The 14694-nt window shown below is 52.9% G+C and overlaps 1 protein-coding gene across 8 annotated transcripts in view; it reads left to right on the forward strand.

Moving 5' to 3' along the window:
• Window positions 1–14694, forward strand: part of MFSD13A (major facilitator superfamily domain containing 13A) — a 27934-nt gene that overhangs the window by 4414 nt on the left and 8826 nt on the right. Inside the window, exons 1-8 of one of the 8 annotated variants that reach the window (XR_010412560.1) lie at window positions 2916–3435; window positions 10404–10646; window positions 11070–11152; window positions 11713–12165; window positions 12298–12421; window positions 13026–13122; window positions 13482–13804; window positions 13880–14073. Coding sequence is in view for 5 of the 8 variants with exons in the window: in XM_064595222.1 (XP_064451292.1) it covers window positions 10479–10646; window positions 11070–11152; window positions 11713–12165; window positions 12298–12421; window positions 13026–13122; window positions 13633–14073 (1366 nt within the window). In the remaining 3 variants the exon portion in view is untranslated. Of the gene's footprint in view, window positions 1–2835; window positions 3436–10403; window positions 10647–11069; window positions 11153–11712; window positions 12166–12297; window positions 12422–13025; window positions 13123–13481; window positions 14074–14694 lie in introns of those variants that run through there. The other 7 variants (XM_045878707.3, XR_010412559.1, XM_064595224.1 and 4 more) reach the window with 7 other exon arrangements.

Consider the following 14694-nt stretch of genomic DNA (forward strand, 5'->3'; position numbering starts at 1 on the left):
GTGGAGGATAGATTGGTGAGAGAGAGGCTGGAAGCTAGTCTTGGAGGAGGTTCTCACACTAGCCCAGGAAAACTGACAACCAAAACAGGAGCTGGAGATGGAAAAGAGATGGGAGCAGATTCATCTAGAGTTGACCCCATATAACTGCCTGGGTGGAGAGGGTAGCATAAAGGTGGATGCACATGTTTTTGACTTAGTTTCCTGGGTGGGTAGTCGAGGCAAGCCTGGAAAAGAAAAAAAACCCTTGTGGGCGATTGGAAGTTGAGGAAATGGTGCAGTCAGGGAGTTCATTTGGGGAGCTGTCCGGCATGTGGTTTTATCTTCAGGCTGGAGATGGGAGGTGGGGTAGTCATGAAGGGAAAAGCAGTAGGTGAAGGACTGGAATAGCTGCTACCTGGCCTGCGCCTCACTGTCGTCATGGCTGCCAATTTGTTGGGTTCTACTTACACCTTGTGAAGGCAGCAATCTTGTGTTTGAAGTCCCTTTTACCCCAGATAGCCTATGGCCTGGCAAGTTTGAGTGAATAAATGAAAAGAGTTTTGAAAATGGAAGCTTGGAGGCGGGGGAGGCGGGGGGGAGGGTTGCCTGGGTGGCTCAGTTGGTAGCATTTGCCTTTGGCTCAGGTCATGATCCTGGAGTCCCAGGATCGAGCCCTGCATCCATCAGGCTCCCTGCTCAGGGGAGAGTCTGCTTCTCCCTCACCCTCTGTTCCTCCCCTTCTTCCCCCCGGCTCGTGTACTCTCTCTCTCTCACTCTCTCAAATAAAATCTTAAAAAAAAAGAAAATGGAAACTTGGGTGACCTGCCCTCTGATTTTAGAAAGCCCCTGGGAAAAAAGTGTCCTAGTGAAGGGGACTGAGGAGGAGTTGTTGGGAGGAGAACATGATGAAACCTATATCAGAGAGGTCAGAAGCCAAGGGAGGAGAGAATTTCAAGGAGAGAGACTGTTTATGTATCTATTTGTCCCACAATTCAGGGATTCTGGTATGACTCAAGAAGTCAGGCAGATGATATTATCCCCCAGTTGCATCCTATGTCCCTTCCCAGTTAGCTCTGTGGCTGGCAACCAGGAAGGGAAATTGGAGATAATCACAAGGCCTAGTCCTGGTGCTGACACAAGAGGTTAACTGGTTACATTGTTTATAAAATTAGAGGGATGAGGGGGTACCTGGGTGTCTCGGTTGAGCGTCTGCCTTGGGCTCAGGTCATGATCCCACAGTCCTTGGGATTGAGCCCCACTTTGGACTCCCTGCTCGGTGGGGAGCTGCTTCTCCCTCTCCCTCTGCTGCTCCCCCTGATTGTGCTCTTTCGTGCTTTCTGTCAAATAAATAAATAAATAAATAATAAATAAAAATCTTTTAATAAAAAAAATCAGAGGGATGAGGAGCCTCAGTGTAACCATGAGACATTAAGTGCAACATAAGGGCCAAATTTTTTCCAATGGGTCACATTCATTTCTGGCCCCTCGGTAGCCCTTTCCATTCCCCTGTTCTCCCACTGGACTGGAGGACTAAGTAAAGAGTCAGGGTTGCTTTGCAACAAAGGCACATGCTGGTCAAAAATGGAAAGGCAGGGGGAACTCCTTTAGTCAATTTATGGAGGCCCTAGTGTGCCAGACACCATGTTGAATGCTAGGTTTCCAGCCTTGTATTCTCAGCCAGGAAAACACAGATGGGAGAAAGGGGTTGGGATGGGAGAATAATGGTCACCTTCTTTTTAGTCATGAGGGCTTCCTAGAGCAGGAGGGGGTTCCAGAAATTGCTTGAAGTCTAGAAGAGAAATGATGTATGTTGCTTCGAGGGGACGTAGGAGGTAAGAAGAGGGTCTGAAGGGACAGGATTGGGGAGAAATGAGATTGGTGAGTGGTGGATGCTGGGAGCAAAGTTCATGGGACTGCTGGGGCTCCACAGGAACTGGTTGGACAGACTCTAACCCCTGAATACCAGGGCTCTAGTGTTGGACCATTTGCTGTGGGTGGGCCCTTTGCCAGGTTGTCAGGCAGGAGGAAGAGGATGATTTTTCTGTTGACAACCATCAACAAAAGCATAATGACCAAAAGCTGGCAAAATTCTTACACTCCCATTACCCACTTAATGGCTACAAAATCCCTCTAAGGCATAAAACAGAGGCTCACAAAAGGAGGGTCCCCCCCTTTTTTTAAAGATTATTTATTTATTTATTTATTTGACAGAGAGAGAGAGGGAACACAAGCAGGGGGAGTGGGAGAGGGAGAAGCAGGCTCCCCGCGGAGCAGGGAGCCCAATGCGGGGCTCGATCCCAGGACCCCCGGATCATGACCTGAGCCGAAGACAGACGCTTAACAACTGAGCCACCCAGGCACCCCAGGAGGGTCCCTTAACAAAGAAGTGGAGCTAGGGGACTGGGCCCCAGGTCTCCCGGAACCCAGGTTCCCCCCATGATCATTGCCCCATATCATAAGGTAGAAAAACTGTAGGCCTGAAGTGTGTGCTGTTTGATTGCCTGGAAAACTAACCAGCCTTACAGGCCTATTGTGAAAAGACATGGGACATCCTTACCAGACTGTACTGAGCGAAACAAAACTTGACTTTGAGGCCCTGGGCAGGGGTAGGAAGAAGAAAGACTGTTCTGAGAGGCAGAAGAGCTGGGTTCCAGCTAGTCTGGGCCTCTTGCTTGTAGGAAAGTCATTGAATCTCTCTAAACCTGTTTCCTCTTCTGTAAAATAGGGATAACAGCACCTGCCTCCGAGGGATGATGTGAGGACTCAACAAGATAATGGATGCAGAGTGCTTAACACAGTACAGGGCATCTAGTGAGAGCTCAGTACTCCTTTTACTTTATTATTCTTATTTTTAATTCGAGGAGGGTGGGCTGCATGGTAGCTCTCTCAGGGCCTGGCGCTGTGGCCTGAGCCCTGGTGCCCACACATTAAACTGGGGCTGTCCACTCTTGAGGGGCTCACAATCCAGCATCAGGGAGTCCCAGGTTGTGCCACTGTCATCTCCTCATCCGCCTAGCTGTGCATCTAGTCAGACCACATGGCTTGTAAGAAGGTGCTGTGCTCTCTTCATTCTGCCAATTAATACTAAGGAAGGACCGGGAGAGAGGGGGGAGAGCTTAGAAAGTCTTACTGATTTGAACAGAAATTGACTTTAAGCACCTATAAAGGTGAAAGAGAGGAGGTGAATCGTCAGGAATCCAGGCCACTGCTCTCTTCTTGCCAGCGTCCACGTTTTCTTTTCGGTCCCTAAGGGCATGCGCCCATGACAAATATGGCTGCGGCAGCCTCGGGCGCCGGCACCTGCCGGGGCGCGGTCCCGGGAGCCGCGCGGAGCCAATCGCCGGCTGGGGGCGGAGGGAGAGGCTAGGGAAGCCGCCGGCGGGGCGCGCGCAGGCGCACTGACTCGCACCTGGCTCCAGGCAGCCGCAGGATTAGGCTTCGCCTGCCACGGTATCGGTGAGGGGCTGGCCCGTGGCCCGGGCGCGGGGGCAGGAGCGGGCCGGACTGGGGGCCGATCAGACACAAAGGACGGACCCGAGGGGGACAGGAATGCTGTCGGCTCTGGGAGTCCTGGGGGCTGTCTGCGGGGGGTCCCTGAGGTGATCAGGTTGTGGGTTGGGAGAGCCCTTGGGTCAGGATGGGAGAAGCTTGGGCTCAAGGGGTGAGGGTGGAATCCTTGCAGAAGGGCTCCCTGGGGGGCTGGAGTCGCGGGATGTCTCAGGCCGGGATCCATTTCATTAACATAATGGCCCTTAACCCTGGTGGCGTAGTAGAACCACCTGGGGGGCTTTAAAAGAACACTAACCCTGGGCCCCACCCCCGAAAATTCGGATTGATTGGTCAGGAGTGAGGCCCGGGCCTCGGTATTGAGCAACTCCTCAGGTGACTTTCATGTACAGACGGGCTGAAGAACCACATGTTTCAGCGCCAGCTATTGAGTAAAGACCTCCTGGGTTAGCCCCAGACTCCTCAGTGGCTTGGGAAGGGCAGGTGGTCCCAGGGTGAAGTCGCTGACCCTGCAGTGCTGTGGGGGAGGGAGAGGGGGAAGGTCCCTCCCCCAGGAAGGTGAAAGTTCATTTCCAGCGTGAGGAGGAGGATAGGCCTATTAGTATTTGGAATGGAGAGTGGTCCCCCCCCATCCCCAAACACACACCGCCCACGCCAGGGGAGCCCTCCTGCCGGGACTGGAAGCTGCTGTGGGGAGGGAGACTGGGCAGGGAGACGAGCAAGGCGGCTGTGAAACAGGAAAGGCAGCAGACAATTCAGAGGTCAGCTGCTTGTTGAGAAAAGGACACACCTAATATTTGTGTAGGGTGTTACACCTTTCAATTTCATTTGATACTCCTGAGGACCGGTAGAGAATGGAATTGTTTTCTCCTGCTTCACAGATGTAGGAATAAACTCAGCTAGTTAGTAGTGATAATGTTCAGACTTGACTCAGGGCCCCCAACTCCAAATTATGCTTGTTAGTAGCTTTTTCTCTGTACTAAACTGCTTTGCATACAGCCGCTAGTTCTTTTTTTTTTTTTTTAAGATTTTATTTATAGCCACTAGTCCTTTTGAGGGGAATCAACACCTACCCTCCTGATGCCCCTCACTCTAGGGGCCCAGTCTGGCATTCTTGGTTTCCTCCACCAAATCCACCAGCCCGCAGCCACTATAGGTTGGTTCAGAAATCAGGGAGATGCTACTGTTTCCATCCTTTCTAGTTCTTCATCTTCCAGAAGCCTGATGGGTCAAGAAGAGAGAGTTTTTATGCCAGGGGATTCCTTCCAAACAGATCTAGTTCTGTCACCTCACCAGCCCTCCCAGTGCCCCCCATCCCATTGTCCTCAGGATAGAATCTTGTGTGTGATTTACAAAACCCTTCCTGATCTGGTGTCTTTCTGCCTCCTTGCCCTGAGCTCTCTTTCCATATTGTATCTGCTTTCCTTAGCACGTGGTACAAGCTTAATAAATGTGACTTTTTGTTATCACTTTTCCTCTTTGTGCACCTGTTGCCTTGCTGTACATGTTTTATTCAGCAGGGCTCATCAAGGTTCCCCTGGTTGCCTCTTTCTGACTCCCACAGCCAAGCAGAGCTGAGGGGCACAGTGGGATTTGGGGGTGGCAATCCTAGGGCTACTACTCTTCCCTAGTTCTGGGGATACCCATATTGGCCTTTTAGGGACAAATTGACTCAGCAGGCATTAATTGAGCACCTACTGTGTGGTGAAGGAGCCTGGTGGAAGCAGGGAGTAGAAAACTGGGGTCTGACCTGGTGCTGCTCTTACAGAGCTTGGGTGCTGGAGGAGGGTAAAGGAGGCATTTGGACCCTGATAAAGGAGCCAAGGGGCCTGAGAGGGGAGAGAACACCTGCCTAGGTGTACTCAGGCCTGTGCCACTGAACTGGGCCTTGAATCAGCAGGATTTGATAAGATGGTGGTGGGGTTGGGCATAGTGACATGAGAAATGCTGAGATTTTTTAGTCAAAAACACCACTTCTGTATCTTTGCTCCAGCCCCTAATAGCTCTGTGATTTATTTAACCTTCAGAGCCTTGGTTTCTTCGTTTATAAAATGAGATGGAAATAGTAACAAGAGTTGTAAGGATTCTTGATGATGGATGTAAAAGCCAGACATACCCAGATGCCTGAGAAATGATATGTAGTTACATCTATTTTAAGTGGAAGGAACAGCATGAACAAAGGTGTGGAGGTGGCATTTAAAAGAGAATTTGAGGGATGGCAGGGTATACTAGGCAGCAAGAGGCATCAGTGTTGGGTGCTGGAGAGACCACTTCATCATGGATTTGACAGAAGGAGACTGACTGAAACCCTTTAAAGATCATGAAACCAAACTTGAGAGATATGAAAAAGAGTAACAGTAGCTATTGTTCGTTGAGGATCTCCTATGTGCCAGGCACTGTGCTTGGGGCTTTGTGTACCTTTTGCGTTTCAGCCCTGCAGCAATCCAAGAGGTTGTCATCATCCCCACTTTATACATGAGGAGACCAAGGCCTAGGGAGAAGGAAAGGCTGGCTCAAAGCCACATAACTGGGGACCATCCCAGCACGAGGGCGGGGTGGGCTCCTGTGACCTCCAACAGGCTCTCCTGCCAGGTGCCAAGGTGGGGGTGGAGTTGGCTGGGTTACAGGGTATTTCACCCGGCTTATGCAACTAGGTTGGTGTGGGTTCTAAGCTGTTCCTCCCTTGGAGAGGCAGGGTTGCTATTTTCTGCTGGGGCGTATTGAGGGTGGGAGGGTGAGTAGAGGAAGGCATTTCCTGAGGGAGGAGTGGAATCTGGACGAGTGTGACCCTGCACACTCCTCCCCCAGCCCCCTCTCCTGGGCAGAGGCTCACCTGGACAGGTCACTCTGCCTCTGGCCCTGGCTTGTGGTGGGGGCTTGTATCTGGCTCTCCTGAACTGTGCATGTGTTCCTGCTACTTGTAGACTCTCCTCTTTTGACTTAGCCTTGTGTGCCCTGTCTTGTCTCTCAAATTCCCTTCCCGTGGGAAGAGGCCGGATTACCAGGATATTCCCCTGCTCCTACTCCAGTCTTTTAATAGTGAGCCCAAGAAGAAGCCAGTTTCTGAACATCTTTCATGTAACAGTGCTCTGGGCTCCTGGGCATTAGTTTAGTCCTCCCTGCATTCCTTTAAAGGATGGGCATTATTATTCCCATTCTACAGGTGAGGAAACCAAGGCTCAGACAGCTTAAGTGATTTGCCTGAGGTTACATTCTTAGTACGAAGTGCAGGTGGGATTTAAACCCAGCCTCTCCTGATGGCGAAAGTCACACCCTTCCCATGTCACCGCCCTCTGAGGTTTTCTGCTATTAACCCCAGCATCAGTGCCAGGAGCCAGCTGGTGGAGGCTGGGGACTTGGCCTTCAGGGCTCACCTTCTCCAGCAACCAGGATAAGTCACTGGACATCTGGGTGGGGGCCTGGGACACTTCACTCCCTTTGGACAGAGGCTTTGGAGGTGAGGTGGTGGCCGGGGTGGGGGAGGGTTCTGAAAGGCCCTGGGGAATTTGAGAAAGTGAGCTGGGTTAAGGATAGCACCTTTAGAGGTACATGTTGTGCTTTACAGCCCCAAAGCACCTTTAGATTAATACTCACCCCATCCTTGTGTGGTGGGTTTGGGGGGTCTGAGAGGCTCAACAGCAGTAATCTCTGAAGTTTGAGTGTCCACTGCACTTATGTGCTAAGTGCTTGAGAGTATTTTCCCCTTGACTGCTAAAAATAGTCTTAGGAAGGTTGGTGCCATATCGCAGATCAAGAAACAGACACAGAGAAGTTAAGCAAATTCTTCCAGGTCACAGGTAGTAAATGGTACAGTCAGGACTTAGAAGGCCCCCAATTGTGTTTTCTTTCCATTATGTTCCTTAGAAAGTGCCAGGGAAACTTTTAGGGTGATGGATATGTTCATGATCTCCACTGTGGAGATGGTTTCCCAGGTGCATGTATATGTTAAAACTGATCACTTTGAATATATGCAGATCATTGTGGGTCAGCTATACCTCAATAAAGCTATGGGGGAAAAAAAGTATTTCCCACCAAATGTTCCTTCAGGGGCTTAAGGGCTCCAGGGAGAGGCTAGCTGGCCATCCTCCTGCTCACTGTAGCCCGGGAGAGATTCTCACAGACTTAGCGGCTGGTTTCAGGTTGTTCTAGCTGCTGCTTCTTCCCTCATTCCCTAGCACTAGGCATAGATGGCACCAGGTTGGATCTCTTGAGTGAATTGTCCTCATTTTCCAATGAGCCTGAGAGATCCCACTGAGATTCCCTCCTTTTCCCCCCTCAGGGCCTGTTTTTCTACCAGAGAGTGGCCGTGTCCAGCCCACCCTTCCCAAGGGAGATGGAGGGCAAAGATGCAGGCTCTGCCCTGAGAAACCCCACACGTTGTTGTGGGGGCAGTCAGGAGAGTCTGTGGTACGGTGGCAGGAGGCATCAGTGAGGGGCTGGAGAGAGTCTGGACACAGTGCTGGCTCCTGAAGGATGGGGAGATGGGAGGCCATTTCTGGCAGGGGTACTACCAAGGACAAAGGCCTGGCCAGAGGAGAGGGTGGCTTGAAGACCTAGGGGAGGCTGGGCTGGACAGAGGCCCTGGAGGGGTGGGCACAGAGCAGGAGCTATAGTGGGTCATGGGGCAAGGACATGTCCTGGAGGTCAACTGCTGTTGGACTTGGGCTGAAGTTGGCTCTCCAGGGCCTGACCATGATGGGAAGCAGAAGTTTCAGCTGTGTGTGTCTGTGTGTGCATGTGCATGTGCATGCGTGCACTCACCAACATGTAGATCACGCCCATGGGCAGGCTTGGGTCACAAGGACTCAAAGAGGAACAGCCCCCAAGGGTATGTGTAAGTTTCCTAGGGCTGCCGGAACAGATTACTGCAAATTGGGTGGCTTAAAACAACAAAATTTATTCACTCACAGTCTGAAACAACTCCAGATGGTCACGCTCCCTCCAGAGGCTCTAGGGAAGAATCCTTCTTTGCTTCCTCCTAGCTTCTGGTGGTTGCCTGCAGTCCTTGGCATTCCTTGGCTTGTAGCTGCATCATTCCAATTTCTGCTTTTGTCCTCACATGGCCACCTTCCTTCTGTGTGTGTCGGTCTCTGTGTATAAATTTCCTTCTCCCTGTAAGGGCCCACCCGAATTCACTTTGATCTCATCTTAACGTGGTTACATCTGCCCAGATCCTGTTTCCAAATAAGGTCATACTTACAGGTACTGGGGGATAGGGCTTGAGCATATTTTTTTTCTGGGGATATGATTTAATGCACAACAGGGAATTTGAGAGAAGGAAATCCTCATAGCTTCCCTCTGGGGGTGAGGCAAGCACACACAGGGTTATTTTTCTGAAAAGAGAACGGCATCTTTGAATCTAAAAAAAGAGACAGGCAGGCTTAATGCCTCACTGCCTAAACTGTGGTCATGGCCCTGTGGTCGCCACCTGGGCGCCCTTTTGAGAGCGCTGAATCCTAACTGCTAGACCACCAGGGAAGGGCGCCATTTCGAAATGCAGAATCTGATTCCTCCCAGACCTCCTGAGTCAAAATCTGCATTCTGATGATGTGCCCAGGTAACTTGAAAGCACATTCCAGTTTGAGAAGGCCTGCCCTAAAAAAGATCTGACTTTTATTTCCTTCCCTCTCATAGTCGGTCTGTCCTTCCAGCCTCTGTGTATAAGTTAGCCTGGTTGGAAGCTAGGCACCCACACTGTCCTTTGTGCTCTCTTCACGTGACATGTTCTTGAGTTTCTCTTCTGCGTGTTGAGGTGGGCCACGGGCTTGCCTTTTCTGGAGAGCATCGGCCTTGCTGAGACAGTCCCTTTGTTTCGTTCTTGGGCCGTGTCCGACTTTTTGCTGTTTATTACTGTTGCTGCCATGAACGTCTCTGTACATGTTCCTTTGGGGTTCGTTTCTTGAGGTGGAATTTCCAGAATCAAAGTGCCTGAGTGGTTGTGGACTCTATCACTCTTACATACCTATGGAACCTGATATCACAGCAACTTTCTCTGTTCTACCCAACAGTGCGTAGGAACCTGATTTAAAAGGTCAAGTGGCAGAAAAGGCTTTAGAACCAGACAGGCCAGGGGTCAAATCTCCTACTTTTTTGCTGTATAACATTGGGCAAATTACATAACATCTTTGAACTTGGGATTGCTCTCTTTTCACATGGTAATAGTGCTATAAATTTTGTAGGGATTTTATAAAGACAATCATGACACCACCACCATCCATTTATTGAGCACTTTCCATGAGTTACCTCACTTGATCCTTACATTCCTCTGCAGAGTAGGCATGATCATTCCTTTTTCCCATTTACAGAAGAGGAAACTGAGGCTTGGGTTAAGTAGCTTGCTGAGGTTATAGGGACATTGTATGCCCACGCCCACAGTTGGCATGTCCAGATGGTTAAGGTTTTTGTGATAAGATAGTGTGGATGAAAGAAGATACTGAGCACACTGCTCTAGCACATGACCTGGCTTAGCACTTGTTGGATGCCTGCCTTCTTTTCCCATGCCTTTATCAGTTTTCTTGGGTTACTCTTGAATAGTGGTATCCAGCCCAGCACTGTTTCAGTTGTATGTCATTGATAATTCCCTAGCTTTGTTTTGCGTAAAAACTTTCTCCCAGTGGAAATGAGGTTTGTTTTTTTTTTTTTTTTTTAAGATTTATTTATTTGAGAGAGAGAGAGAGAGCGCACGAGCAGGGGGGTGGGGTGGGGGAGAGGGGGAAGCAGACTTCCCACTGAGCAGGGAGCCTGACGTGGGTCTCAATCCCAGGACCCTGAGATCATGACCTGAGCCAAAGGCAGATGCTCAACCGACTGAGCCACCCAGGTGCTCCCAGAAATGAGTTTTTAAATGATTCAGAGGTCTGGGGTTAGGAGCAGAGCTGGCTCTGATCCCTGCAGCTAACTGGCTACTTCTTCCCTAGGGACAAGGATGGCCAGACTGCTCTTGGATGTGAGCGCTCCTCAGTGCTCCTGGGGCTGACACCGAGCTGGCAGCCATGGGGCTGGGCAGGCTCCAGGCCTGGATGCTGGGCCTTCCTACGGCTGTGGTCTATGGCTCCCTGGCTCTGTTCATCTCTATCCTGCACAATGTGTTCCTGCTTTACTATGTGGACACTTTTGTCTCAGTGTACAAGATCAACAAAGCTGCCTTCTGGGTTGGAGAGGTAGGCCAGCACTGGGCGGGGGGAGCTGGGCAGGTTGCAGGGGTGGGTCCCACCCAGTCCGGAGCAGGGGCAGGCCAGGTTGCCCACCATGATTCAGCAAGAAAAGCTGGAGCTGGAGGTGTTGATGACTCCTCCTTCTCCTGGCCACTGTCCAATGAGTCTGGCACGGTTCTAGATATTCACATATATGATAAAATATATTCACGTATATTTATCAGCTGGATAAATTTACCCTGCATGGGTGGGAGTTTGATGGGGCAGTGGCTGGTGGAGTGGGCTTTAGTAGAGGGACTACGCGGAGCAAAGGTTTGCAGTCAGGAAAGCTGGGCTCATCTTTGAGGGGTGTCGAACAGGCTGGGTAGGGAAAACTCTGGAGAGGAGGCTGCCTGGAGCCCACCTGCCCCATGTCCCCTCTGCCCACAGACGGTGTTTCTCCTCTGGAACAGCCTCAACGACCCCCTCTTCGGCTGGCTGAGTGACCATCAGTTCCTCAGCTCCCAGCCCCGGTTTGTGTCCTGGGGATGGCTCGCAACGGGTCCTGTCCCACCCCACCCCTCCCCAGGGTGCCTGTGTTTGGGGTGGGGAGAGAAAGGGAGACCATTTCAGCTTTTGGCCAGGCTCCCTCCCTTCTCGAGGTTAGGCACGTGGGAGAAGTGGCCTTGACTAACTGTTGCCTTCCTCACCTGGGGAGAGATTCACCCCAGCTTGGCTTGTCAGATCCTCAGAACTGGGAGCTGTACAGCAGACCCTCTCTGCTGCTTCTGGCAGATTCCTTGACCCCATCCCTGCTTGGGCCCAACACTGCCTCGAACCCTGAGAAATAGGTATCCCACCACCCTTTGCCCATCAGCCCTGGCAGGCTGGCAAGGGAGCAGACGAGAGAGTATACCCCCTGGTGAGTTGTCCTTCCTAAGTCAAAGGCTGAGGACGCGGGGCTCAGTGGGCTCACTCTGCCGTGAGTCCCATACTCTGGGCCTCTGTCCTTCCTTTGGGGCCTGGGCAGAGGGGAAACTGGGGCTTGCCCAGTTGGTAAAGCCGCTGCCACCTTTCCTCCTCTCCTTGGCAGGTCGGGCGCCGGGCTTTCCTCGAGGGCCGTGGTGCTGGCACGGGTGCGGGCCCTGGGCTGGCACGGGCCGCTGCTGGCGCTGTCGTTCCTGGCATTCTGGGTGCCCTGGGCACCCGCTGGCCTGCAGTTTTTGCTGTGCCTCTGCCTCTATGATGGCTTCCTGACGCTCGTGGACCTGCACCATCATGCCTTGCTGGCTGACCTGGCCCTCTCTGCCCACGACCGTACCCACCTCAACTTCTACTGCTCCGTCTTCAGTGCAGCTGGCTCCCTCTCTGTCTTTGCCTCCTATGCCTTCTGGAACAAGGAAGACTTCTCTTCCTTCCGCGCCTTCTGTGTGGCCCTGGCCACCGGCTCTGGGCTGGGCTTTATGGGGGCCGCACGGCTGCTTGGGCGGCAGGTTGAGGCGGCTGGCAGGGAGCCAGAGTGCCCAGCCCTGGCTGTGAATGGCGGGTGAGTGGCCTGGCCCAGCTCTCCGGGTTCCCCCCAGCACACGGAGTCCCCTGGCCAATGGGCGGCTGCCCTGGGGTGGTGGATGGCTCTGGCCCAGCCCTAGGCCATCGGTGACTCCCGCCTGCCCTGTAGCCTGTGCGGAGAGGAGCTGCTTACCGGCTGCCAGGACGCAGGTAGCATCACTCTGAGCCAGTACCTCCAGCAGCTCGCACGCCACCGGAACTTCCTGTGGTTCGTGGGCATGGACCTGGTGCAGGTATGGGAGCAGCAACCCCCCCAGCCCCCCGATGGCCAGGATGTGCCTCACTCAGGGGAACAGGCTCCTTAAAAGCTGGGCCTTGTGTGAGCACTGCTGGGCGATTTGCTAGCAGGAACACAGGTCGGGTAGTTGGGAGAGCTGGATTCTAGCACCATCAGAACTGCTCACTCCCTGTGTGATCTTAGGCAGCTCTCTCGGGGCAGCTGTGTCTTCACCTGCAAAGGGAGGCTCTGAAAAAGAGGTGCCCTTTGGGAACTCTGTGACAATCTTTTTAAAACACTAAATGCTGCGCCTAAAACACATGTAGTATGTCAGCTCACCAAGTTCAGAAATAGATGGTGTTTATATCATCAAGCTTGACTTACTAGTGTTTTCAATTAAAGAGAGAAAAACTTAATCATTCAATTTGACAATTTTATCCTTCCTTCTACCTTTTAGCAAAATTAGGAATTTGGTGTTGGGTGTTATTCTGGCATGTTCCGTGTGGAGGGACATGGGGTTAAAGTCTGCTCTTGCTCCCGCCGCTGACCGGTTGGCTTCTGGCCTGCTCCCAGCTGCCCTCCAGCCCAGCAGCCTCCTCACTGCCCCCATTGGGTTGCAGGTGTTTCACTGCCACTTCAACAGCAACTTCTTCCCCCTCTTCCTGGAGCATCTGTTGTCAGACCACATCTCCCTCTCCACGGGCTCCTTCCTGCTGGGTGAGTGGCAGCCGCCAGGCTGCCCGCACAGCTCCCTCCCGAGCCGGGGCCTGGTGCGGGCCCGGGGTGCGGGGGAGCCCGGGGTGCGGGGGTGGGTTACGCTGCTGTGGGCTTGCCCCTCCAGCCTCGCTGTGCTGAGGGAGGAAGCGGTGGGAGCCCGTTGCGCCGTGAGGAGGCGCGGCTGCCCTCCTGGTGTCCCCGTGACGGCGCCCCCAGAGGTGAGGCGGCGCAGTGGCCAGCTCACAGCGGGGCCGCCCGGCTGACGGGCCTGGCTGTGCGTCTTGACTCTTATTCACTGTGTGGCCTTGGCTGGGTTTTCTTTAATCTCTTGGGGCCTCCGTTTATCCCCCGTAAGGTAGGGATGATAACAGGACTGATCCTAAAGGGTGGTGAGGATGAAATAACAGGATGTGAAGCTCGCAGCACAGAGCCTGCCACGCCGATGGTTGGTGCGGAGAGCTGTGGAAGCTGCAGCAGTGCCCCCTCACAAGGCTGCCCCCTTCTGTCCAGGCATCTCCTATGTGGCCCCCCACGTCAACAATCTCTACTTCCTGCCCTTGTGCCGGCGCTGGGGCGTCTACGCCGTGGTGCGGGGGCTCTTCCTGCTCAAGCTGGGCCTGAGCCTGCTCATGCTGTTGGCCGGCCCCGACCGCCCTGGCCTCCTCTGCCTCTTCATTGCCAGGTATGCGCTGCCCTCCCTCACCCCCGCCCCTCTGCTCCACCCCTTCACCCTTGCCCCCTCTCTCTTCGCTGGCAGCAACCGTGTCTTCACGGAGGGCACCTGTAAGCTGTTGACTTTGGTGGTCACTGACCTGGTGGACGAGGACCTGGTGCTGAACCACCGCAAGCAGGCGGCCTCAGCTCTTCTCTTTGGCATGGTGGCCCTGGTGACCAAGCCGGGCCAGACCTTTGCCCCGCTGCTGGGCACCTGGCTGCTGTGCTTCTACACAGGTGAGGGTCCGGGGGCTGGCACTGGGCTCCTGAGGCTCCGGGGTCAAAGCTACAAGCTGGGTCCAGTAAGGGGGAGAGAATGGCAACTGGCCAGCAGAGGCTATTCCTGGGCCCCACCTCCTCTGCTTCTCCCCACGTAGGCAGAGGAACTGAGTCTCCAATTCTTCCCGTCTTTCAGTGGTTCGTTCGTTCGTTCGTTCATTCATTCATTCATTCAACAAACGTGTATAGAATACTTTCACTGTCAGGAGCTGCTCCAGGTCCCTTTAGGGAGATAACAATGGTTTTGCCATCATGGAACTTATATTCTGGTTAGAGGGATGGGTGGGGTTGGCGATAAAGAGCCGAACAAGGAAATAGCAATGGTAGTGGGAAAAGCGATGGTAAAATAGGCAGTGTGACTGAGAAGCTATTTAGTGTGTGTGGTCCAGGAAGGCCTCTCTGAGGAGATGACACCCAGGATGTGGACTGGATGGCAAGAATCTGGTCTAGAAAGATCTCAGTGAATCCCAGACAGGATGGGGGGGGCAAGTACGGAGCCCAAGGTATTAGGAGTGGCTAGGAGATGAGGCTGGGGCAGCAGAGGGCTCTGTCCATCAGGGCAAGGTTTGGATTTTTTTT

This window comes from Mirounga angustirostris, unplaced genomic scaffold, assembly GCF_029215605.1.
Source record: "Mirounga angustirostris isolate CCGP_5_RB_7025 unplaced genomic scaffold, mMirAng1.0.hap1 SCAF_6, whole genome shotgun sequence".
Classification (NCBI taxonomy): Eukaryota; Metazoa; Chordata; class Mammalia; order Carnivora; family Phocidae; genus Mirounga; species Mirounga angustirostris.